Source organism: Electrophorus electricus, chromosome 2, assembly GCF_041902795.1.
Source record: "Electrophorus electricus isolate QZ-2024a chromosome 2, ASM4190279v1, whole genome shotgun sequence".
Taxonomy (NCBI): Eukaryota; Metazoa; Chordata; class Actinopteri; order Gymnotiformes; family Gymnotidae; genus Electrophorus; species Electrophorus electricus.
Window position 1 is genome coordinate 1,670,001 of NC_137498.1, and position 25,000 is coordinate 1,695,000.

General features: G+C 49.8%; 1 protein-coding gene across 16 annotated transcripts in view; it reads left to right on the forward strand.

Annotated features, from left to right (window-relative positions):
* ptprk (protein tyrosine phosphatase receptor type K) overlaps positions 1-25,000 on the forward strand; it is a 91,759-nt gene that overhangs the window by 17,025 nt on the left and 49,734 nt on the right. For all 16 annotated transcript variants that reach the window (XM_081695342.1, XM_027030391.3, XM_027030390.3 and 13 more), the window contains 5 exons: positions 6,139-6,261; positions 12,181-12,458; positions 19,971-20,052; positions 22,001-22,116; positions 23,912-24,086. In XM_081695342.1, the coding sequence (XP_081551468.1) occupies positions 6,139-6,261; positions 12,181-12,458; positions 19,971-20,052; positions 22,001-22,116; positions 23,912-24,086 (774 nt within the window). The remainder of the gene's footprint in view (positions 1-6,138; positions 6,262-12,180; positions 12,459-19,970; positions 20,053-22,000; positions 22,117-23,911; positions 24,087-25,000) is intronic.

Below are 25,000 nucleotides of genomic sequence, written 5' to 3' on the forward strand. Positions count from 1 at the left end.
GACGGAGCAAAATAATTTCTGTGCGGTTGCTCGGCGCGCCGGTTACTCGGAACGAGCATGTCAGTCCATGTTCTTTTTTCTAAAACACAGCGAATTCCTTTTCTTTCAGTAAAGGCCATGTTTAACCGTTCATCCAAGATCCATACACACACGTGAATACATATATAAGGGGTGTGTATGTGTGGTAGCGATGGGTTTGGGGGTTTAAAGACCCTTTTCGCTCATAAGATGAGTTGATGAAATCAGGCTGTGTGTGTGTGTGTGTGTGTGTGTGTGAGAGAGAGATTTGGCTGCTGACTTAAGGTGGGTGTGAGAGAGAGCGAGAGAGAGAGAGAGAGAGAGAGAGACTGACTGCTGCTTTAATTGAAGTTCACTCTTAAAGTGTGTGTGTAACTGCTGGAGAGATCACTCTAAAACTGTGTGGGATACCATGTTTTTTCCTATTTACCGAGGCAGCTTATAGAGCAGGAGTTGTGTGTGTGTGTGTGTGGGGGGGGGCGCTCCCCGTGAGAGACTCGCACGGCACACACACACTCGCTGTGCCTCCTAACACACTCCCAGTCCTCTGGAAGGTTTGCCTATGGTTTGTTGCGGTAAGAGCCAGAGCATAGTGTGTTCTGTTGTCTGTGCACATTTGGGTCGGGCTGGCCGTCACGGGCAGTTTGGGCCTCGTCCGCCTCTCGTCTTAAACCCACTAAAAATTTGGAGCACTAGTGTTCCATTTTGGGCAGGTTGAATGTGCTGGACGCGTGTGCTGCGTGTGCTGGACGCATGAGCTGGACATGTGTGGTTTCTTGGTTCTTAACTGGATGGTTTCTGGAAATACAGAGCGCTCTCTCTCTCTCTCTCTCCTCAGAATGAATAAACATATATCCTCTGCTTTGTTTTCCTTATCTAGATCAGATCCTTATTTGAGTTTTTCAATTTGGTTCAAAAGTTGATTGGTTTTGTGATAGTGATCTTTCCTTCATCACCCTACCTTCTCCCACTCTCTCTCCGTCCTTCTCTCTCTCTCTCTCTCTCTCTCTCTCTCTCTCCGTCCTTCTCTCTCTCTCTCTCTCTCTCTCTCTCTCTGTGTTGTAGACACAGATGAATGATAATGCGGCGTTTTGATTGGTGTGTTTGCTGCTGATCCCTTATTCTCCCCCAGTTCTTCATCATTTTTTGAAAATTTGTTGTACCACTGGTTTCTCCTGCCTCTCTGAGTAAAGGGTATTTGACACCAGGGTGTGTGCGTGTGCGCGTGTGTGAGGTTCTCCGATAGAGTCGTTAACATGTCGTTTATCTGTGTGATGTTTGCATGATTCACCCTTGAGCTTGATCACACGCCATAATTATTTTATTATGCAAATGAAGAGCAGGCTATTATTTCATTAACGGGGCTTGAATATTCGCGGCCATAGATTAGTATGCAAATGAGCCGGCGAGTGTCCTTGCAGAGCGAGTGGTTGTGTTAGTCATTACGGGCCCATCTGGACACGGAGCTGTTAGTTTCTCATTAAAGTCTGCAGGGGGGCGTTTCCCCCTCGACACACCAGAGGGGTGGGGCTTAGGTGCCGCGGGGCGGGACTGCGATACGAACACCTCTGTACAATACGACCGAAATCTCATATCCCAATACAGGTAGTTTCATATCGCGATAACGATACATATCATGATATTGCGCAAGGAACAAATTGTTTATAAAATGAACATGTGGAAAGACCTTATTTGATTTTATTTGAATTACATACTCAATTTATTTCATATTTGATTATTATTATTCTCCGTTCATTTAGTCTTCTCAATTTTCAATTATAAGTCTAAGCAAACATAAATTATTAATGTATAAAATAGAAAACTGTTGAAATTGTAGCAGCTGTATATATGTGATGGTGTTATGGGGGCGGGCGGGTTGTGGGCGGGGTAACGGAGCAGGTGGGTGGGTTGTGGAAGGGGTAACAGGAAGTGACCTTGGCTAGATGAATGTGGTTTGTGGCTGAGATCCCAGCAGAAGGTGCAGACATCGATGGAGCTGTAATTATTCTAATCGCTGTTCCTCAGAGAACCGTTCCAGTAGTGTGCCATCTCCGTAGAGGCGTGTGTGTGTGTGTGTGTGAGAGGGTGGGTTAGTAGATACTGGTACTTTTATCTCTTCTCACACATTCCCATTTCCCTGTAAACTGGTGTATATTCATATACACACACACACACACACTCTCAGCGATGTAGTCATGTATTCGGTCTCTGTTGGACTTTTCAGAGGTAGCTTGGGAATTTTCAATCTGAAATTTCCCCAAAACTATTTTTCTATAGCTGTATTTGCATAAACTGTTATGCGTACTGCCTGCGTGTGCGTGTGCCTGTGCGCGTGTAATGAAGGAGCAGGACATGGTGAAATGACCCTAAACCAGTAATCCAGAGGCCAGTCTCAGAACGTCATTACATATGTCCGTAGCTTCAGAAAACTTTTACATCACCTCACTGTGTGTGTGTGTCAGAGGAGGAAGAGCTCCTGTTTTACATCCCAGAATCCTCATGGTTTGATGACACAGAGAGAACACGAGACAACCCCGCCCCCACCTCTCTCTCTCTCTCTCTGAGAAGTATCTCACGCATTAACATTCGTCTGATGTCGGACGGTGATGCGGGTGAACACACAGTCAGGCCATGTCGCGTCAACACCTTCAAACTGAAGATTAAACGCCGCTAAGTTGACACAAGTTATTAATTTTGAATTTCGTGGTAATACGGGTCTCCAACCCGTCCCCGTGAACATGAGAGAACTTTGCCTCCGGACATCTCCGGTCCTGATACCGTCGCAGTATCGAAATGTCAGCCGACTGTAGACGGTATGGACTCGAGAGCCCGAGATTGGCTGACGGGGGGAGGCGAGGCCTGCATGGGGGCGTTCGATGCGAATCCTGCCTTCCCAGAGTTCCACGGGACGTCTTCAATTAACACCTGCTTCGGCCTGCGTTAGAATACAAATGTCACCCGGGCGTCCGCGGGAAGGTCACGCGGCACACGGTGCCGAAGCTGCGACCTTTCCCCTCCCAGAGGTGATAACGAGCGCAGGGGGCCTGGCCGCCCACGCTCTGCCCCGCTGGGCTGCCCGTGTCTGGAACGGGATGGCCATTGTCGTGGAGACGATCAGTTAGTCCCGCCTCCGCTGGTATTTTGTGGGGTTCTTTTTTTTTTTTTTTTACACGTTTGCTGGAATGATTCGGTCTCCATGGAGACATGCGCAGGAGCGGTGTTGGTGCCTGCGATCTGAGGCCTGGATCCTGTGGGTTTGTGGATTTGGAAAGTCTCAGAACCCCGAGGCATTGCGGGGTTCCGGGATTCCGGGGCTTTGGGAGGTCGGTGGTAGATCTCCGGGCTGGTCGGGAGGAGCTCCGGGTTTGGGCCTCCACACATCTGCCGTATCCGAGGAGACGGGTCACTGCTCCCAAATAGAACTGGGGAGAGATTGGTCTCCAAGGAGACGACCGGTGACCCTAGGTGAATCGGCCGATGTTGTCATTACAACTCTGTCTCTCCATCTTTCTTTCTCTCTCTCTCTCTCTTTTCACCGTTGGTGTCTGACAGATTTCAGGCTAGGTAGCCTTGAACGCGTTTGTTTTTTTCTGGTGTGTGTGTGTGTGTGTGTGTGTGTGTGAGGGAGCGAGAAAACAGCAGTGTTGTGGGTGGAGTGTCAGGACGGTCCTGAAGCCGGCGTCTACCCACCTGTCAGTAGCTGTAGTAGTAGGCGCAGCAGCATGATGAGCCGTGCGGGACTTTCCCCCGCGCAAGACGCGGCGGGGGCGGGTTGGCTCGGCCTAGAATAGATCCGCACAGGACCACCAAAAGACACGGCATCCCTGGCAACCGCCGGAAAATGATCCGCACACACACACGTTCAACTGGTGAAGATCCAGCTATAGGCATGATGGCACTGGCACACACACACACACACACACACACACACACACACTCGGTAGGGACGAACTTGCTGTAATGAGAGGTGGATGCCCCCTGCGCAGCCATCCTCTCTCTCTCTCTCTCACACACACACACACACACACACACACACACACACACACACACACACACACACTGCCACGCGTGGCCTGATGGGAAAACCTAGCACGCTGGTTCTGAAGGTTCTGAACGCAGAGCTCTGATTGGTTCTGATCGGGTTCTTCCTCTTGACGTGGTAACGGAGGGGCTCGGTTCTCTGGTACGGTAAATAAATGTTGAGTCTTCTGTGCAGTTTGTAACCAAACCCAGCTGGCAGCTGTGTGTAGGTATGTGGAGAACTGTGGAGAAGTGTCCTGGTATTGTTGTACTTGGAGAGTAAACGCAAGTGTTGTGTATTGGGATTACAGATTAAAACAGCTTCGCCTGTTTAGTTATGTGGGGAATCGGGACCAATCGCAGTGGGAATTGGGATTAATCGCAGTGGGAATTCCGCCGTGAGAGTGGGTTTGATCTGTGTTTAGTCCCGATGGGGTATTTTCAGCGTCGTTTATGTCACGTTCATCTGCCATGTTATTGGAGATTTTCCATGTTAAACAGTCACACCGAGAGCCAGACTGTTTCTGAATGTTGAAGGCTTGCCCTGATTTTATCACACACACACACACACACACACACACACACACACACACACACACACAAACTTAAAAATTAAAATTAAATTAAAAGCAAAAAAAATAAACAGACAAATTCACCTGAGCGAGATTCCCGTCGCTGAGGACAAGCGAGTGTGAAGTAGAGAAATAACCGTTAAATTAGTAAGAACTACAGAAATGTGGGTTTACAGGTGTGTCAGTTTAATTGGTTATGAGTTCCAGGTGTGTCGGCTTCTTTGTGTCTTCCAGATGTGATGGGGGCAAACAAAGCAAACAGCCCTAAAAAAAAAAAATGCTGAAGGGGAGGTGGTGAGGAGATGGGTTGGTGAGGAGGTGGGTGGGTGAGGAGGAGGTAGGGAGGTGGGTGAGGAGGTGGGTGGGTGAGGAGGAGGTAGGGAGGTGGTGAGGAGGTGGGTTGGTGAGGAGGTGGGTGGGTGAGGAGGAGGTAGGGAGGTGGTGAGGAGGTGGGTTGGTGAGGAGGTGGGTTGGTGAGGAGGTGGGTGGGTGAGGAGGAGGTAGGGAGGTGGGTTGGTGAGGAGGTGGGTGGGTGAGGAGGGAGGTGGGTGAGGAGGTGGGTGGGTGAGGAGGAGGTAGGGAGGTGGGTGAGGAGGAGGTGGGTGGGTGAGGAGGAGGTAGGGAGGTGGGTGAGGAGGTGGGTGGGTGAGGAGGAGGTAGGGAGGTGGGTGAGGAGGTGGGTTGGTGAGGAGGTGGGTGGGTGAGGAGGAGGTAGGGAGGTGGGTGAGGAGGTGGGTGGGTGAGGAGGTGGGTGGGTGAGGAGGTGGGTGGGTGGGTGAGGAGGAGGTAGGGAGGTGGGTGAGGAGGTGGGTTGGTGAGGAGGTGGGTGGGTGAGGAGGAGGTAGGGAGGTGGGTTGGTGAGGAGGTGGGTGGGTGAGGAGGAGGTAGGGAGGTGGGTGGGTGAGGAGGTGGGTGGGTGAGGAGGAGGTAGGGAGGTGGGTGAGGAGGTGGGTGGGTGAGGAGGTGGGTGGGTGAGGAGGAGGTAGGGAGGTGGGTGAGGAGGTGGGTTGAGGAGGAGGTAGGGAGGTGGGTGAGGAGGTGGGTGGGTGAGGAGGAGGTGGGTGGGTGAGGAGGTGGGTGGGTGAGGAGGAGGTAGGGAGGTGGGTGAGGAGGTGGGTGGGTGAGGAGGTGGGTGGGTGAGGAGGAGGTAGGGAGGTGGGTGAGGAGGTGGGTTGGTGAGGAGGTGGGTGGGTGAGGAGGTGGGTGGGTGAGGAGGAGGTAGGGAGGTGGGTGAGGAGGTGGGTGGGTGAGGAGGAGGTAGGGAGGTGGGTTGGTGAGGAGGTGGGTTGATGAGGAGGTGGGTGGGTGAGGAGGAGGTAGGGAGGTGGGTGAGGAGGTGGGTTGGTGAGGAGGTGGGTGGGTGAGGAGGAGGTAGGGAGGTGGGTGAGGAGGTGGGACTCCCTACAACAGCGCTACGAGCAGGTGTGAGACATGCATGTTTTTGTTTGTTTATTTACTTGTTTAGCTGTTCGTGGTGCACCTGTATGTGCGTGCGCGCGCACTAAGGATGCGGTTCTTGTGTTTGCAGGCGGCTGCACGTTCGACGACGGCCCTGCGCAGTGTGACTATCAGCAGGACCCGTACGACGACTTCGACTGGACCCACGTCAGTGCCCAGGAGGCGCCGTACCTATCCCCCGACCTGCCCCAGGGTGAGCCCCTCCCCTCCCAGGACTACATTACCCAGCATGCCGTGCGTCCCGCATTAGGGCGTGGAGAGTACATTTTAAGAACATCCCGAGGCAGGAATGAAGTGGGTTTAAAGTGTGACCGGCCTCAACAATATCTCCTTTAACCTGTGGGTGTCACACACACACACACACACACACACACACACATATGGTATGTGATCCAGTCAGCGTCTCCTCCGTCTGGGCCATCTGGCGCAGTTCCGGCGAGGATGTAAGATCAGGGAGCACATCACTCGGGTTTCTACTCGGGCCAGCGGCTCTGGTGGGGAGATTTTCGCTCGGACGGGATAATTCACCTTCGCTCATCTCGCTAATGCAAGGGAGCGTCCGCTGCCGTCTGTTTTTGCGCTCGCTCTCTCTCTCTCCTAATCAAATGGAACATTTGAGTCATTAGTCGAGGAGGGTCGTCTTCACTTTCATGGCCTGCAGCCTTCCGGGGCGGGAAGGGGCATTCTTCCCGGCTCCGCTACACAAACCGCCGTGCCCCATGCTCCTCCCACAGGCAGAGCCGCTCCGCGGAATCAGAGCCGTTCCTTCCTTTCCCAGGAGAATTCCCTAGTTAATATGAGACGGGGTAATTAATCACGCCGCGGAACGGAGAAGGTCACGGCCCGGCAGGACTCGGCGTGTCCTGGCCGTCGGGGGCGACGGCCGTGCGCGGGCATCCTTTAGCGGGGGTTCGTTTAGTTCCCGGGGGGGTTCTGTGCCTGTCTAAGACTTAGCGGTGAAAATAAATCCCGTCAAAATTGTTTTTATTCGGACAGCAGTGGTCATCTTGGGTGACCACAGTCATCTGTAACTGCGGGAGAGTGTGTGTGTGTGTGTGTGTGTGTGAGACATATAGAGTGCGCAGGTATTTGTCATTTAACCCACAGGCACTCTAAGCCTCTCTCTCTCGCTCTCTCTCTCTCAAACTCTTTTTCTTTCTCTTGCTCACTCGCTCTCTCGCTCTCTCTCTGTGTGCTTTCATTTGGTTGGGGTCATCACGACTCTGGTATGTTCCAGATGACCGTTCCCATAATGCATTACCGGTGCGTCTGGAGACGCCGTCACTCCTTGCTCCTAAATGGTGCCCTGCTCTGTCGCTCGGCCCCTCTCCGCTCGGAGCTGACTTTGGCCCCGAGGGGCCCCTTTCTGCGACGCGGATGACTTGATGTGGAGCGGCTTTGTGTCTGTGGCCTTAATACGGTGACTCTCTGCTTTGTGCTGGTTAAATGAACGATCACGGCTAAGGTATTGGGGACAAATGCGGGAGGCTGGTTTGACTGGTTCGACTGGTTTGGGCAAATTTTTGTACCGGTGAACCGAATGCAGATGTTTTAGCACAGAACCTCTCTGGCTGAAAGCGAAAAATCGACTTCCTGTTGAATTCCTGGGCTGCTGGCAGTTTGGTTGCTGGAGGGCCCTGTGTTTGGAGATGGATTCCGTTGCCAGGCGACATTCCTCTCTCATAGGGGCATGTTGGCAGGACCTGGGAACGATCTGGGCCACAAGTCTGCAGCATTCCAGCATGTCTGCAGAATTCCGGAATGTCCGCAGCATTCCGCTCACAGTCTGGAATGTAAAGGCCATGGATGGAATGTAAATATTATCGCCGTAGAAACCCCAGACGGTTCCGGCCCCTTTGCCGAGAGTACGTACCACCGATCGGGGATGTGATGAACATTTGTGCCACCTCATTGGTCCCTCTCTACTGCCAGTCACGCTTCATCGTCCAGACGTTTTCTGTATGTCACTCCTGTTCCGGAGTCTGCAAAACTGCCATTCGTCGTAGAGTTGGACAGCGCCGTCTGGGTCCGTGTTTGTGGGTCAAGGTATCCCCGGGCCTCAGATAACGTGATGTTGTTTGTAATACTCAAACACTTAATAATTTGAGTGCGGTGGCATTTTACTGGATTAAAAGAAGGTTGTTGTTGTTGTAGAGCTTGTTTGTACTGGGCCTGATTTGATGGTTTTGCATGTTAGAGGAGTTCCAATTTGATGATTGCGCACAGTAGTGGTGTTCCGATTTGATGCGTTTGCTCAGGAGTGGCCCGAGTGTTCCAGCACTCCGTCATCTGCCAGTTAAGCTCAAACGTGCGGATTAAAGCTCGTAGCGGAGTACGGTCGGAATAACGGGATTCCGTTCATTGGGACCGTTTTCTCCAAACTCTGGAGATTTGGGCACCAGAAAACCCTTTTGCTTGTGCTGTTGGAACAGTCCCGCATTCCTCAATGTGGAACTCTGGCACGGTGCCAGTAGCTGTCCTGTTAACGCGTCTCTCCGTGACGTCACGCTCTCTTCGGGAACGGCCTCGGTTACGCTCCAAATCACCCCGTCGGTGGAAGTGTGCTCTAATGTAGGTCAGCGTGGCGCTCTCGGCGGTGGGGGGGTTCTCTTCTTTCTCTCTTTTGTCACTGGCCTGTGAAATTCAAAGGTGGTCTTAAAAGAACCAGAGCGCGAACGCTTAAAACGGCGCGCCTGCGGAAGCGTGGCCCTGCCGCGTGTATGCAGGACAGCCCATAGACAAAGCCTTTCCACAGGCACACATTCTCCACTTCGGGCCGTCTCGTGCAGAGGATTGTGGGTAGTCACACCTACCCACTCGCTCATCCAGCTCTTGCTAGAATGGCTTGGTGTCAAGTACGTTAAATGTCAGTCGACCATTTGTCATCAACGTTTTTAAACTTTTGTTTGAGACATAGACGGGTCCTCTCACCCGACAGCGACTCTAATGACTGCTGAGGATTGTGGGAGAGGGTTGATTTCAGCCATCTTGTGACACATCCTGTCGACCATTCTGCGACGTGTTGCTTGCGCGTTTGGGGTTTTTTGGCACGCGTGGAAAGCATTCGTCGGCTTGGTCCTGTTCTTTCCCGTATATACCACCTGTTTTGTTCGTATATTCCATGCAGGATGGACTGTTGCTGCCTCTCACTGTGTCTGAGCTTGGGGGACGACTCCAGAGGGTAGACCCGCTCTGTCTTCTCTGTAAGAGCGTAGCTTGGCTAAAAGCTCCTGCTTTATTTGAACAGCTGGTTTAAGCCAGTTTCGTTCGTAAGCCAGTCAGCGGCGGGTGTGGGCGGAGTGGAGCGGAACCTGGTGGTGTCCTCGCACTGCGCTTGTTAGTCTCCTCAGACGCGTTTCCGCGGGTGTCGGTGTGCGTTCTGGAGGTGACCGCACGATTTCAGCACATTGGTTTATCCGTTCTGCAGTTACAGGCGAAAGCTGCATTGCAGAGAAAATGGAATTGAAGTTAATTTAAAACAGAGAGAGAAAACAGTTCACCGAAATGAGACCAAGATGGTGTTCCTTAACGTTCTGGGCCGTGAGGAGAGGGTGAATGTGGAAACGGATTGGGCGCGTCCGTCTGTGGGTTTGGCGGAGTCTGGGTCCGTGTCCGCGGGCGGGATGTCGATGCTTCAGAAGCGCCTACAGCGTTCAGTCAATCACCGAACAGAAACCGGGTGACACTTGACCTTTTAACCTTTCAGAATGGTGTCACATCAGACTTTGTGTCTGGTTTGCATTTTTAAAATGGTTCTAAAGGTCTGCTTGTGAAGAAAAGCACAAGCTGTACAGATTTAAAATTTTGTTTTAAATGTTCCTCATTAGGCAGTTTTTGCAAATTTCACTCAAACATCTCGCAGTGAACTTTAGTCTGGTGTGTGTTTTAGCCTCACTGGTGTGACTGTGACCACGGGGAGGTCGTCGTCACAGATTTAGCGTAAAATATAATCTATGAGCGTGGGTTTCTTTATTTTCCGCCAGGAAGCTTTCTCTTGCCAGGAAACCAGGAAGATGAAAATGTCCCGTTGGATAATTCTGGATTGCCGTGTTTTCCTGCCCGTTTCTCAGTCTCCCTGTTGTTTGTTCAGCGCTGAATCCAAACTCGGTGATTAGCCGCCGTCTCTTGTGTGGCCGCCGCAGTGCTCCCTGGTCTGATCTCAGATCAGTAGTTGCCTCCTCTGCTGCAGCGGGCGTGTGGCCTCCTGCTGAGCTCTGACCAGCTGGCTCCTACCAACTCAGCTCATGGTTCCCGCGCAGAAATCGGCTTTACTGAGCGGAATGCGATCAGCCGGGAGGCATCGTGGGATACCGTGGTGGGTCTGCGCTTTTATGCAGATGCCGTCGAGACTCGTTGATCTCGAGTGTGTGTGTGTGTGTGTGTGTGTGGATGACGGTAGATATGCCGTTTCCCGTGACCCCAACGACAGCTCTAGAACTATAAGGAGGGTGGTATCGTTTCTCACGCTCCAAAAAAAAGTCAAATTGTAGCACACTGATGCAGTCCAGTCCGTTTGTCTGAAGACTGTCAGTTGTGAAGTTTGTGACTCTGGAGCTGTAATGCTAGCGTGTGAGTGCACGTGCGAGCGTCTGCGAGGAGCCGGGCAGGGCTGGCATTAATGGTGGTGCGTCCCCGTTGGTCCTTGCGCTGACCGTAACTGTTGTGTCAGGTGTGCGATGTTAGTCCTCTGAGGTCTTCTCCAGAGAAGTGGCATTCGCGTCTTGTAGCTGCTGTGGTTTTGAGCAGACCCAGCTGGCTTCTGTACGCTGGCTCATATTTCTTAACTCTCTCTCTCTCTCTCTCACCCATCCTCCTCCTCTCCGAGAGACTGCTCTGCTCTCTGTGGGGGACAGATGGGTTTTCGCACCGTGCGAGGCGTCCAGACCCTGTTCAGTCAGCGCTTACCGAAGCGTTTACACACATCACTCCTGAATTGTTTTATTTATTCATTTGTTATTTTTTTTTAATTAAAGCTTTAATTCCCCATCATGAGTGTGATGAAGGCATATTTGGAAGGCCATGTACGTGCTGACCTCTGGCCCTACATCGCTGACCTCTGACCCTACATCAAGGGACAGTTTAGACCGGAGTTGAGGATTGTTTGCTGTGAGCATTCAGTGATGTGTGTGGGGACACACACACACACACACACACACACACACACACACAGAGTCCCATGTGGAGTCATTATCATCTACTGTTGACTGCTCAGTTTTCTCACGGAGCTTCATGGTTTTTGTTTTGTTTGTCGAGTAGTTTAGTGATTATTTTTACACAGTCCTATTGGATCCTGACCGCTGGCCCCTCCCCTCCTGGCGCTGGCTCCTCCCCTAGCCACTTACTCTCTGAACCTTGTTTTTCTTACTGCCTCATGAAAAGTGGAGAGGAGAGAAAGAGAGAGAGCGAGAGAGTGAGGGGGCCATTGTGGCATCTTTCTGTCCATGAGTGGTTGCTTTAGTCTGTTTGAAAGCTTCTCTCTCTCTCTCTCTCTCTCTCTCTCTCTACCTGTCTTGGTCCTGTGTGCTACCACCACACATCAGTTTGGGGGTGGGGCTGAGTGAGTTGTGGGTGTGGCCTGACTCGTTAGGGGTGGGGCCAGGTGCTAGTGGAGATTTGGGAGGTGTGGGTGGTCAGAAGGGTGGATGTGGACATGTTGGAGAACGACGGTCCTCTCTCTCTCTCGCTCTCTCTCTCTCCATTCATCCCTCTCCATCTGTCTCCATCTCTCTCTCTCCATCCATCTCTCTCCATCTCCATCTGTCTCTCTCTCTCTCTCTCTCTCTCCATCTCAGGTTCCTCACAGCCGTAGTTGATTATGAATCACCCAGAGAACGTTCCGGATCTCCGCTCTTTTTTGGCCTGCGGCATTTTCTGATTCCCAATCTGTTGTGTTTTTAATCGGATCCAGTTCATTCTCTTTTTTCCTTTATTGACAGGTTTATAATTCAGTTCGACAACTCATTCACACGAAGATCTGGACCCTGTTTTGGCTGAGGGGTGTGGATGTGTGGGTGTGAGTGAGTGTGTGTGTGTGTGTGTGTGTGTGTGTGTGTGGGTCTGTGTGCGCACGCCTAGCAGTAACGTAGCCTGTAAACCCCCCCCCCCCCCCCAGGTTCCTACATGATGGTACAGTCCTCCCAGCATGACCCTGGGGAGAAGGCCCGCCTCCTGCTGCCTGTGATGAAAGAGAACGACACTCACTGCATCGACTTCAACTACCTGCTGCACGGCGCTGAGGGCCCTGGCCCCGCCCCCGGCACGCTGAACGTCCTGGTGAAGGTCAACAAGGGGCCCCTGGCCAACCCCATCTGGAACGTCTCCGCCCACACAGGCAAGGACTGGAAGAGGGCGGAGCTCGCCGTCAGCACCTTCTGGCCCAATGAGTACCAGGTAATGCAGACCACCCCACCAATCAGGGAGCTCCTCGGCCATTCGGTCCCGACTAGCACTCGCCGGCCAAGCCGATCGGAACCGACCCCAACGCGCAAGACGGGTCTGGAGACTTCTCAAGAAACTCTTCCACATTGCATGGAAGAGATCTGATTGGCTGGCTGGGTTGACTTGGAGAACACTGTGCTGAAGATATATAGCCTTTGTGTGTGTGTGTGTGTGTGTGTGTGTGTGTGTGTGTGTGTGTGTGTGTGTGTGAGCCCTTAATTCTGTAATTATGTGGCAGGCAGGTCAGGCGTGAACTGCACTGTGTCTGCAAATTTAGGGATTTATGCAGTTAGATTATCTACATCTGCCCAGTTCTTAAGACTCTCTCTCACACACACACACACACACACACACACACACCCACACACACACACACACACACACACACACAGGCAGATCTGTGCCTTACTCACACTATACCTACGGTCACTGACACACCTAATCACTGTTCCAGAGAGGACATGGATAGGACACGCCTCTCTCCTTTATCTCCCTCTCTCTCTCTCTCTCTCTCTCTCTCTCTCTCCCTCCCTCTCTCTCTCTCTCTCTCTCTCTCTCTCTCTCTCTCTCTCTCTGTTTACATAATGAAAGACTGTTTGTGTTTTGGACTAATTGGAAGTCTTGACTGCTTCTCAGTGCTTCTCTTCCTCTCAGTCATGCGGTTCTTTCTTGTGTGAGTTGCTGGTGCATGTGTGTGTGTGTGTGCGTGTGTGTGCGCGTGTGTGCGTGCGCGCGTGTGTGCGTGCGTGCGTGTGTGCGTGCGTCCGTGTGTGCGTGCGTCCGTGTGTGCGTGCGTGTGTGCGTGCGTGCGTGCGCGTGTGGTTTTTGTATTTGCATTAAAATCTTCCACTGATTGTACTGTGATGGTCAGAATCTTTCTCTTCTTTGAAAAGTGACAGATACGACAAACGTGTGTGTGAGAGAGTGAGAGTGGGAGAGAGAGAGAGAGAGAGAGCGCGCATGGCCGAGCGAACTAAGGAGCAGCTGAGATGAGCAACTCTGACGCGCCTCTCTGTGGCACAAAGACACTGATGCCTCTAGTGGTCACAAGGTGACAGTGCACCCAGTTTACAAGTTGGAGAGAGAGCAAGGGTGTGTGTGTGTGTGTGTGTGTGTGTGTGTATGTGTGTTAGGGGGATTATGCCTCATTTGGGAAACAAGACGTGATGATTGGTGTTATGTTATTAGACAGAGTGATCAGAGTACTGAAGCCTGTTTCTGCTTGCCTACACAAACGCACACATACACACTCTCACCAGCTTATTTGACCTGATTTGACTTTAACTGAAAGTGTGTGTTGGAGCCGAAGACCAGATTCGATCTTTAATTGCCCTTTTTGTATGTGTGTGTGGTTGCATATTCTGAATAAGGCTGCTCAATATTTGTTTCAAAAATGAATCTTGTCGGTAGAATTACGGCAGTAAACAACATTACAGCCACAGAACGTGTGTGAGCTCCTGTCTGGAGTGTAGCATTCCAGCCGTGTACGCACTCCGATCCAGCAGAACTGCTGCTGGGACCGGCCTGGATCAACTCCTGGAACGAAATCTAGCACGATGATGACAGCACCAGGAATGGAGGAAACCATAAGCATTCCAGTCATGGCCATAAACGATCCTGTCCAAGCAGGTTTTCAGAATTCCTCCGTCACTGGTCTTTTCCAGTGGTTCGGAGGAGAGCAGAGACCAGTCCGTGCCGGACGCCGTAGACGGTCCTGACACCAACCTTACAAGTCCTGTACCTTAACTACTGAGACACCTCTCTCTCTCTCTCTCTCTCTCTCTCTCTCTCCCCCTCATTACTGCTTTACTGGCGCGAGTGTGTAAGTTACATTATCGTCAGTGTAAATTAACACAACCAGGAAAGACGAGACGGGTTCATCCCCCCCCCCCCCACACACACGTAAGTACACAGGAACAGAACAGAAGAGAGTTCATTATCTACACAACAGTTGTTTTCTGTCTCAGGTCGTGTCAGGACGGCTTGCTTGCGACGGGGAGTTCTGCTTCCCAACGTGAACAAAACACTTTGACTTGTTCAGAAGCTGATTTAGGAGCTATATTAATCAAAATAACATCAAGAAAAATAATTACCACCAAAACACAACCACCATCAACCAACAACAATAACAGAAAACAATAATAATATATAATAATAAACAGTTAATGGTAGCTATGAAGTCATTAAAACATTAACAGCGTATTGTAAGTCGTTAATTTGTAAGCATATTTAGGAAAGACGACATGCCTGTGCAAAGTGTGTGTGTGTGTGTGGGTATGTGTGTGTAGGTGTGTGTGTGTGGGTGTTCCGATGAGTGTTTCTTCCTGTCTGTGAGCTCCTTTCTGTGGTTTGGGCAGAAATCTTTCTCTTGTTGGGTCATGTTATTGAATAACCTTTCATTTGGATTTATGTTCCTATTGTAACGTGAAAATATTTCATAGTTGTTGTTTTGTTTTTTTGCCACCTCCCCTGTCCTGCAGTGATCACACATTTCGTGGTGACGCAGTGTCCAGGGTGTGCAGTGTGTTGATGTAAATATTGAACAGACCCCTGACTAACTCCTCTCTACTGAGGGAAGAACTCTGTGCGTCTGCTGCCACACGTGTTTAATAATGTTATAGACTTTAGCCCCTGAAACACTTGGGCAAATACCATTTGAAATCAACACAATTGGGATAATTGGGATAACAATTGATCCCCCCCCCACACAATCTCTCTCTCTCTCTCTCTCTCTCTCTCTCTCTCTCTCTCTCTCTCTCTCTCTCTCTCTCTCTCTCTCCACTCTGTCAGTGAAGAATCATGTCAGCCGGTTGGATCTTCTAGCCGCGCTGACTGCTGCTGGAGGAAACACTAGCTGTCCATCTCGCTCCGTCTCGGAGTAAGAGACGTAAGGGAGATGCCTCGAGCCTGGAGGAGTCCGCAACACCAGCGCATCCATTAAAGATCTGAGTGTGTGTTCGCCCAGTGGCCTACATGGACTTGCTTAGCTCAGAGGCTAGGAGGAGGAGTTGTAGCTGACAGCCAAAGAACTGATGTTCCATCCATCCGTGTGTGTGTGTGTAGTGACGTGACTTTAAATACATTCCTATGGGTCCGGTACCGGGACACACTCCTATGTGTCCACCAGAACGGGTCCAGTACCCGGACACGCTCCTATGTGTCCACCAGAACGGGTCCAGTACCCGGACACGCTCCTATGTGTCCACGGTGGGCCAGGAGCCTCTTCAACATTCAACTGGTTTTACTTTTAAGGCAGTTTTGTTTTGTTTGTTTTTTTGCCGAGGTTGTGACAAAGTTCCAAGTCATTTAACAGATTAGAATTTCCCCTGTGTGTGTGCGTGTGTGTGTGTGTCTGTGTGTGTGTGTGTGGAGGACTGATGGCCCGTGAAGCATTATTAGAGGTTGATAATCAGTTTTGATGGCACCTTTTTCGTTCTATCAGCCATTAGGATGCAGGAGTTCCCAGTGAACATTCTGTTTAACATGCCCCAGCATGAAGCCTGTGTGTATGTGTATTTTCTTTTATTTCTTGCATTTCCAAACAAACTCGCATGTTGTTTTTCTTTTCCTGCTCTCACACACTCACTCGTCTGTGTACTTGTGTTTGACATGCCACAAACTTTTCCTCCATTTCATTTGATCCTTCTCGTGAGTGTGTGTGTCTGTGTAGGTGTGTGAGAGAGTGAGACAGAAGTCCCAGTCTGAAGTGATATTGATCTGGTACATGCAGTTCTCGAGCTCTGATCAATGTTTATAATTTAATGGCCTGAAGACCCATTTATCTGTTCAATAGAAATGTGATTCATGACTGTGTGTGTGTGTGCGTGTGTGTGTGTGTGTGTGCAGGGACCTGCTGTTTTGGATCTCGTCATGTTTGTATTTACATCATTCTTCCTACTCCATGCCTTTGGGGTGCAGCTATAATATGTAGCGATGTAATGACAATATAATCCCAGTCCCGAAGTGTAATCCCATTGCAGATCCACATCCTGTGTTAGTCAGAAAGGAGGAAAGTGTTAGTTTGTTAGCGATTTACAATCTTGCTTTCGTTGTCTCCTCTGAAAAAGAATTCCTTAGCTCGCACAGACAAGTAAGAAATCAGACATGCGGTTAATTTCTACTATGACCAGTAAGGAGAACCAGTACCGATACCTGTGATATTCACACACTTAATGTGGTTACACTCATACGCACTTAATGTAGTTACACTCATACACACTTAATGTGGTTACACTCATATACACACTTAATGTGGTTACACTCATATACACACTTAATGTGGTTACACTCATTCACACACTTAATGTGGTTACACTCATTCACACACTTAATGTGGTTACACTCATTCACACACTTAATGTGGTTACACTCGTACACACACTTAATGTGGTTACACTTATACACACACTTAATGTAGTTACACTCATATACACTTAATGTGGTTACACTCATTCACACACTTAATGTGGTTACACTCGTACACACACTTAATGTGGTTACACTCTCATATATTCCATACCAGTAGACTTGTATGTAATTCATGATATTTAAGTACACAAACAAAAATGAGAAAATAGCAACTCAGCTGGAGTGTCTGTTTCTGGAGATGTTGTTTCTGGAGTGTCTCTTTCTGGAGACGTTGTTTCGGGAGCGTCTGTTTCTGGAGACGTTGTTTCGGGAGCGTCTGTTTCTGGAGACGTTGTTTCGGGAGTGTGTGTTTCTGGAGACGATGTTTCGGGAGCGTCTGTTTTTGGAGATGTTCTTTCAGGAGCGTCTGTTTCTGGAAGAGATGTTTCGGGAGCGTCTGTTTCTGAAGACATTTTGGGAGCGTCTGTTTCTGGAGACGATGTTTCGGGAGCGTCTGTTTCTGGAGACGTTTCGGGAGCGTCTGTTTCTGGAAGAGATGTTTCAGGAGCGTCTGTTTCTGAAGACATTGTTTGTGGAGCATCTGTTTCTGGAGACGATGTTTTGGGAGCGGCTGTTTCTGGAGACGATGTTTCGGGAGCGGCTGTTTCTGGAGACGTTCTTTCAGGAGCGTCTGTTTCTGGAAGAGATGTTTCGGGAGCGTCTGTTTCTGAAGACGTTGTTTCGGGAGCGTCTGTTTCTGGAGACGATGTTTTGGGAGCGTCTTTTTCTGGAGACGTTGTTTCGGGAGCGGCTGTTTCTGGAGACGTTTCGGGAGCGGCTGTTTCTGGAAACGTTGTTCGGGAGCGGCTGTTTCTGGAGACATTGTTTCGGGAGCGTCTGTTTCTGGAGCGTCTGTTTCTGGAGGAGTTGTTTCGGGAGCGTCTGTTTCTGGAGACGTTGTTTCGGGAGCGGCTGTTTCTGGAGACGTTTCGGGAGCGTCTGTTTCTGGAGATGTTTCGGGAGCGTCTGTTTCTACTCTGTGTTGGGAGTACATCACTTGCAGAGTTTTAGTTTCTGTCTTATTTCCTTTTCCCCTCAGAGAAACATGATTGCGTGTGTGTGTGTGGGAGTGGGTGGGTGGTTGTGTGGTGGTTTTGTGTGTGGGTGCTCCAGGGAGCCGTGTCACTAGCACAGGAGCGTGTGTGTAGGTTTCTCTGACTCCAACTGTCACCCTCTTGCTCTCGCTCTCTCTCTCTCTCTCTCTCTCTCTCCTCTTCTCCTCCATCTTTAATAGCCCTTTGCTGCTCCTGAGCTTTCTTCCTGGTGTTTGTTTCTAACTTTGTTTTTCTCTCTCCCTCGTGCGTGCGTGCGTTGGAGACGCGTCCCGAGTCTTCCGCTGGGCTCTTGTGGTCAGCCGCACCTCCTCCTTCACTAACGCGCTCCGGATTCCACGCTGAGACAGTCTGCCGTGGACACAGGGATGAACCCGTCCAACTGCAGCCTGCATGAGGCACAGGGAGCGAGAGAGGGAGTGCAGAGGTGGAGTGTTGCCGTGACGGAGTTATAGATATGTTTGGCAGGCCTGCTGGTGGAGATTTGCATGTTTATCTGCTTGGGAGGGGTTTAACAGCTCTTGACTATTGAAGATTTAAGCTCTAAATGTCAGCTGCATTTGGAGAGAGAGAGTGTGTGTGTGTGTGTGTGTGTGTAGAGAAGGAGCTGTCTATATATCTCAAAGCAAAATGCTACCTGTATTCTATCCTGATCTGGACCTGGAGATGAGAACATGGTTGGAAACCATTCAAATGTGTGTGTGTGTGTGTGTGTGTGTGTGTTTCCGTTTTCACATGCTATTGGTTTATAGTGGATTTATTAAGATGTACGTTTGGTTCTTTTTGCAGAAGAATATCTGCACTCTGTAGTGTAGTGTGAACCCACTCTGGGTGGGGGGTGTGTGTACTGTGAACCCACTCTAGTGGACGGCTCCGTGGCTGATCCGTAAGCCTCTAAACCGCGTCGTCTCGTCTGTTTCTCTCAGCGTGGATGTTCTTTCGCTGCTTTGTTGTGTTTTCTCATTTGTGGTGATTTTTTTAGAGCAGTTTAGTGCAGCTGGTCTGTGTGCTTGGTCCAGATGACGGGCTGTAGCTCTTTAGACTATACGACCAAATGCCAAAACTCACTGCAGCCTTTCTCTCTCTCTCTCTCTCTCTCTCTCTCTCGCTCTCTCTCTCTCTCGCTCGCTCTCTCTCTCTCTCGCGCTGTCTCAAGCATTTCGTGGCAAACTTGACTTCAGTACACTCTCTGTTGAGGAGGTTGAATTAAATCGTTTTATGTTGGTTTATTTTTAGAGCTGTTTTTGGGGCGTGCTTTCCCTAATCATGTGATCTGTTTTCTGATGAATAAAGTTTTGCTCAAGTTAATAAAGTTTCAGTTAGTTTCCTAAACTCTCAGTTAATAAAATGAACGGCCACAGTGGTAGTAGTACAACCACCACCACTATGACCTTCCTCTCTCTCTCTCTCTCTCTCTCCTCTCTCTCTCTCTCCCTCTCTCTCTCTCTCTCTCTCTCTCTCTCTCCCTCCCTCTCTCTCTCTCTCTCTCTCTCTCTCTCTCCCTCTCTCTCTCCCTCTCTCTCTCTCTCTCTCCCTCTCTCTCTCTCCCTCTCCCTCTCTCTCTCTCTTCTCTCTCTCTCTCTCTCTCTCTCTCTCTCTCTCTCTCTCTCTCTCTCTCTCTCTCTCTCCCTCTCTCTCCCTCTCTCTCTCTCCCTCTCTCTCTCTCCCTCTCCCTCTCTCTCTCTCTCTCTCTCTCTCTCTCTCTCTCTCTCTCTTCTTGTTCCCTTTACACCACTCTGCTGGTGTAGAGTGAAGTTGCACTAGACCACAGGTTTTGCGTGGTTTGTCATGATGCCGACATCAATCAGACATGATTTATAGAGCAATATCAGCTACACACACACACACACACACACACACAGCCCAACATGGACAGTTCACAAGAGAACACACGTTACTGCTGCTGTGTGATTGAGAACTGCTGAATAAGGTGAAAATTAACATCAGTTAGTCACCTCTCTCCCCTCTCTCTGGTGTGTGTGTGTGTGTGTGGGTGTGTGTGTAGGTGATATTCGAGGCTGAGGTGGCAGCAGGAAGGAGAGCTTTTATTGCGATCGATGATGTCCAGGTGTTGAGTTACCCATGTGGTGAGTACGGTAACGCTTCCTGTGTTATTGGTTGTGTGTTGTGTGTTAATGGAGTAGTGGAGCAGTAGTACCCCACTGGTGTAGGGTAGACATGTTAGGGTAGCGAGTTGCTGATTTAGTAGTCAGTCAGTCTTTTCACAAGCTTGTGTGTGTGTGCGCGCGTGTTAACTGTCTGCTCAGCTACAGTTCCCTCAAGGATTAGGGGGAATAACGAGACAGGTATTCTCAATTAGCCTGTAATCCACACGGGAGCAGTATTACTGCTGCTCCTAATCCAGATTATAATTCCATTGATCTGATTCAGTCATTCGGCACAGGCCTCATACACCTGCCAGCCAGTTACAAAGTCATTAAGGGCAGGTGTGTGCGCGCGTTAGTGGGGATTCGGCTTCTGTGCACGTGGCATTCAGCAGGTTTCCCCAAGACGGCTGGTATCTCCAGTCAGGCTGTCCCCGTACGTCTGTGCCCTCCGTCCGCCTGAGAGCACTTAGCCGTACAGAACACACACACACACACACACACACACACACACACACACACACACACACACACACAGCCTCGGTTTCTGTTAGGTGGAGGCGGTCAGGTGGGGGTGGGGGGTCTGCACCAAGCGTCCTTTGAAGAAACACCTCTGAGCATGCTAGCGTGGCGTCTAAGATCGTCATAAACCAGCCATGCTTTTAGAGACCTGGTCTGGGAAACTAACCCTGTTCAGAGAGAGAGAGAGAACTTAGTGATACAACTCTCGTGTTTCAGACCAAACTGAGATCATAAGAAAACATTGTTTGATAGTCTGCTAAGAACATACTTGGTGTTTTCAGCAGCCTACAAATCCACAGTATTTCCCAGCTGCTGCAGAGAATTGTGGGTAGTGAAATCGCTGTAGTGACAGTGCTGCTATGTTGGCTGTAGTCTTTGCGCTTACGTTTTCGGCATTTATCAGGCGCTTTTATCGAGAGCGACTTACAAAAGTGCTTTGTCCTTTACTCATAGTACACATCCTAGTACAGTACAGCAGGTCAGAGTCCAAGATACCGCTGATCTGGCATACTGTAGAAATACAGGGATCAATGCTGATGTCTAGAGAGACCTGCAAAATGAACATGCGTGCAATACCAAACAACGATTAGTGCTAAAGGCTTCGATTACATAATAGTTGCGCAGTGCAATATTTCCACAAGGACCAGCGGTCAATAAAATACTCCACATGCAGGTGGGTCTTCCGTCTGCATTTGAAGTCGTTGGAATTTCGGCCCGCCGTCTGGGAGCAGGATGGAGAATAGTCTCCATGCGTGTCTCCCGTGAGACGGAAAGGATGGCGTTTCAAGCCGCTGTCGTCGTGGTCTGTTCCGGCTCCGTAGGCGGGCGTCGGGTTTAAATCTGGTCAGGTTTGAAACACGAGTTAAGAATGACGAGTCATGCGCGGTACCGTCGTCCAAAGTTGCACCGCGGCTGCGTTACAGCTTCAGACAGAGCAACCAGGAGACAGTGAGGTTATGGTGAGGACCTGGAGTTCCTGGGTCAGCTGACATCGGTGAAGCTTGATTGCTGTCGGCATGGTAGTGGCAGGAGAAGACGTTACGTCACAAAGAGAGTGAGTGTACAGAGAGAAGCGACTAGGGGCCTCGCACTGAGCCCTGGGGGACACCGGAATGGACCGTCCCTCCGGATAGTCCTGCGACCACAGATGTTAGAAGCTTCATTCACTCTGCACATTTCAGTCATGCATCAAAGTACTGCACAGCTAACAAGTATAATTAAGGGAGTGAAGTTTATTCCATATTCAAATATTTATATATATAATTTTGTGTATATATATGGTAATGCAGGTTTTTTTACACTTCACTGCTGTGTTTGCAGTCTACTAGTGATTCTGTGTAATTAAAATGTAATTAAGAGTGTGCGTGCGTGCGTGCGTGCGTGTGTGTGTGTGTGTGTGTGTGTGTAGATAAGTCTCCTCATTTCCTGCGTTTGGGGGATGTGGAGGTGAATGCAGGTCAGAACGCTACTTTTCAGTGCATCGCTACCGTGCGAGATGCCGTCAACAACAAACTCTGGCTCCAGGTACGTACTGCATCTACATCTGTGTGTGTGTGTGTGTGTGTGTGTGTGTGTGTGTGTGTGTGTGTGTGTGTGGTGTGTGTGTGTAACTGGTCCTCAGATCCCCCCCTCCGCTGCCATCAACACGTTCTGGTTTTATAGGTGACGTAAAACATTCTGATTTTGCAGACTGAAGTCCAGTCATGTGACCAGCTGAGAATGTCAAAATGGAAATGCTCGGAATATCAATTTCTCCCTGAGAACACAGGCAGAGTTTAATGAAAATTCCATAATCGACTTTTTGGCGGTTTCAAATTAAACACAGCTGCCGGCGCCGCCCCCGACCCCGCCTGACGGGTGGAGGGTCCGACGTCAGGCAAGAGTGTGATCAAAGCTGTTTTAACCCCCCCACACACACACACACACCTCACGCCGGCACAAACCAAGCCTCCTACGTTTGCTTGTCAGGGAGAATGGCAGGCAGTGATTTCGCCCAGGTCTCCAGCCTGCTAACGGGGCTTTTTCGACAGAGTTCAGACTGTGGTTGGATTTGTCCCGAGCTCTGACAGCTTTCAAAGTGGCTAGTGTCAAAATTTGCAAAATTACACACTCGGCGGGGTGAGAAACATTCCCATGTCGAGAATTCATGGTCTATAGAAAACATTAATTCCTGCTGGTTAGATTTGTATTGTATTTTTTTTTGGGAAAACTTTTATTTCACGTTTCTTTGGGAGTTGCATCAGTTGTGGAAAACTGCCGTCTTATTAGCGGCCAGCAGGTGTATAAATAACGACCAGCTACTAATCACCTTCTGCAGGGTGCTGGACTATAAAGCTGAACCTGTCAGAGAGAGAGAGAGAGAGAGAGAGAGAGAGAGAGAGAGAAGTGTGGTCCTGTTGCTTCATGATAAACTGATAAATGTTGAGATGGTGAAGAAAGGTTGAGGAGATGAGCGAGAGGATTAAGACAGTGATGGGGAGGGAGAGCGACACACACACAGATGCACAGAGACCTTCTCGCTTGTGATGTGGCAGTTAGTGTGAAGTAGCCGTTTCCGTAGAGACAGAGGAAGAGTCAAGAACGTGACGAGAAAAAGAAGAGCAAAAATCACGAAGACGTTGACCATCCTCTGATCGGCTATGCACACACGCATGCGCACACGCCTGACGCACACACACACACACACACACACACACTCAGAGACACATGCGCACACACGAACACACACAGACACGAACAAACACGCATACACACACACACACGCGCAGGCAAACCGACACGCAAATGCATGCATACGTACACACTCACAGACACAAACACTCACTCACTCACTCACTCACTCACACACACACTATCGAGACATGCCATCGGCAAAGGGATAATAAATCATTTACTACAAGCTTGTGTGTGTGTGAGAGAGAGAGTGTGTGGGGGTGTGTGTGTGTGTGTGTGTGTGTGTGAGTGTTTACGTATGCATGCATTTGTGTGTGTATGTCTGTGTCTGTGTGTTTGGGAAAGGTATCACTTGTTTCATTGGCTGTTTATACAAAACATTGCCACTAATGTTTTTGAGACAGAGATTTGTGACATTTCACAATGAAATTTGGCTCACTGTTTACATCATCTTAGGTCTAATGACTGGGCGTGTGTGTGTGTATGTGTGTGTGTGTGTGTGTGTGTGTGTGTGTGTGTGAGTGAGGGATTGCTCCATGGTAGAGGTTGGGCAGATCTGTGTGTGTGTGTAACAGAGGCCTAATGGTGAGGATAAACCTTTATCTGTGTGTGTGTGTGTGTGTGTGTTTGTGTGTGTGTAAAACAGAGGCGTAATGGTGATGACATCCCTGTAGCTGAAAAGAAGAACATAAATCACAGGAAGTTTGCTGCCTCCTTCCATCTCAAGGAAGTGACCAATCAGGACCAAGATCTGTACCGATGTGTCACCCAATCAGAGAGAGGATCTGGGGTGTCCAACTTTGCTGGACTCATTGTGAGAGGTGAGTTGGAATTTGTGTGTTTGCATGAATTTCATGTATGTCTGTATATACACATTAATGATTTACACACACACACACACACACACAACATCTTGTAATCGTGATTGAATAATCGCACGTACACCATTGCCTGTTTGTTTTTTTTCTAGATTATATTGCAACATTTTGTAAAATCGATTATTAGTTAAAACTCTCCCATACATGATTGCTTGGATTATTTATTCATTTATGTATTTATCAGCTTAAGGCTCAGTGCCCACAATGGTGTGCAGCACATTCGCTCAGAATCCGACACACGAGACGCTGAACGCACGCGAGTTCACGGATTAGTGAACGAGGACTGGACTAACCCCTCGCGCCTGCTGCTTCTGACTAACACGCTCCCTCGTTTGCTCGAGCAACTCCGCTCCCAACTGTGCGGGTCTGTGTCCCGAGGCCAGCCGTCCACGCCAGTGCGTGTGCCTTCGCAGCGAGCTGAAGGTTAGCGACTCTGACAGGTTCGGGTTCGGTGTTGCGGCGCCGAGATTTTGGGGCTTGTAGATGCGAGCGCGAGCTAACGGGAGGCGACACCGAGGCGTGTCTTGACGCTCGTGACCGCGGGCGAGCGCTTTGTTAGCGGCCACTCTCTCTAACTCGACGCGACGCGGCTCGCGGCCACTGGGGGTACATCGGCACAACCGACGAGAACTGCGTGAGCCGCCTGCCGCCTCGGAGAGCATGAGCGAGCGGCTTCGGTTTGCTCCCGAGATCCGAGCGGTTGGCCCCGGGTAATGTCATCGCGGCCCTCATCAACTGAGCTCGCTTGTTGAGAATAAACTTTATTGACGAGCGGTGCTGCTTTTGGCTACAGTTTCGAAAACAAACCCTGCAGAAAGAAAAAAAACAAAACAACAAAAAACGCAAACTGTCTCATT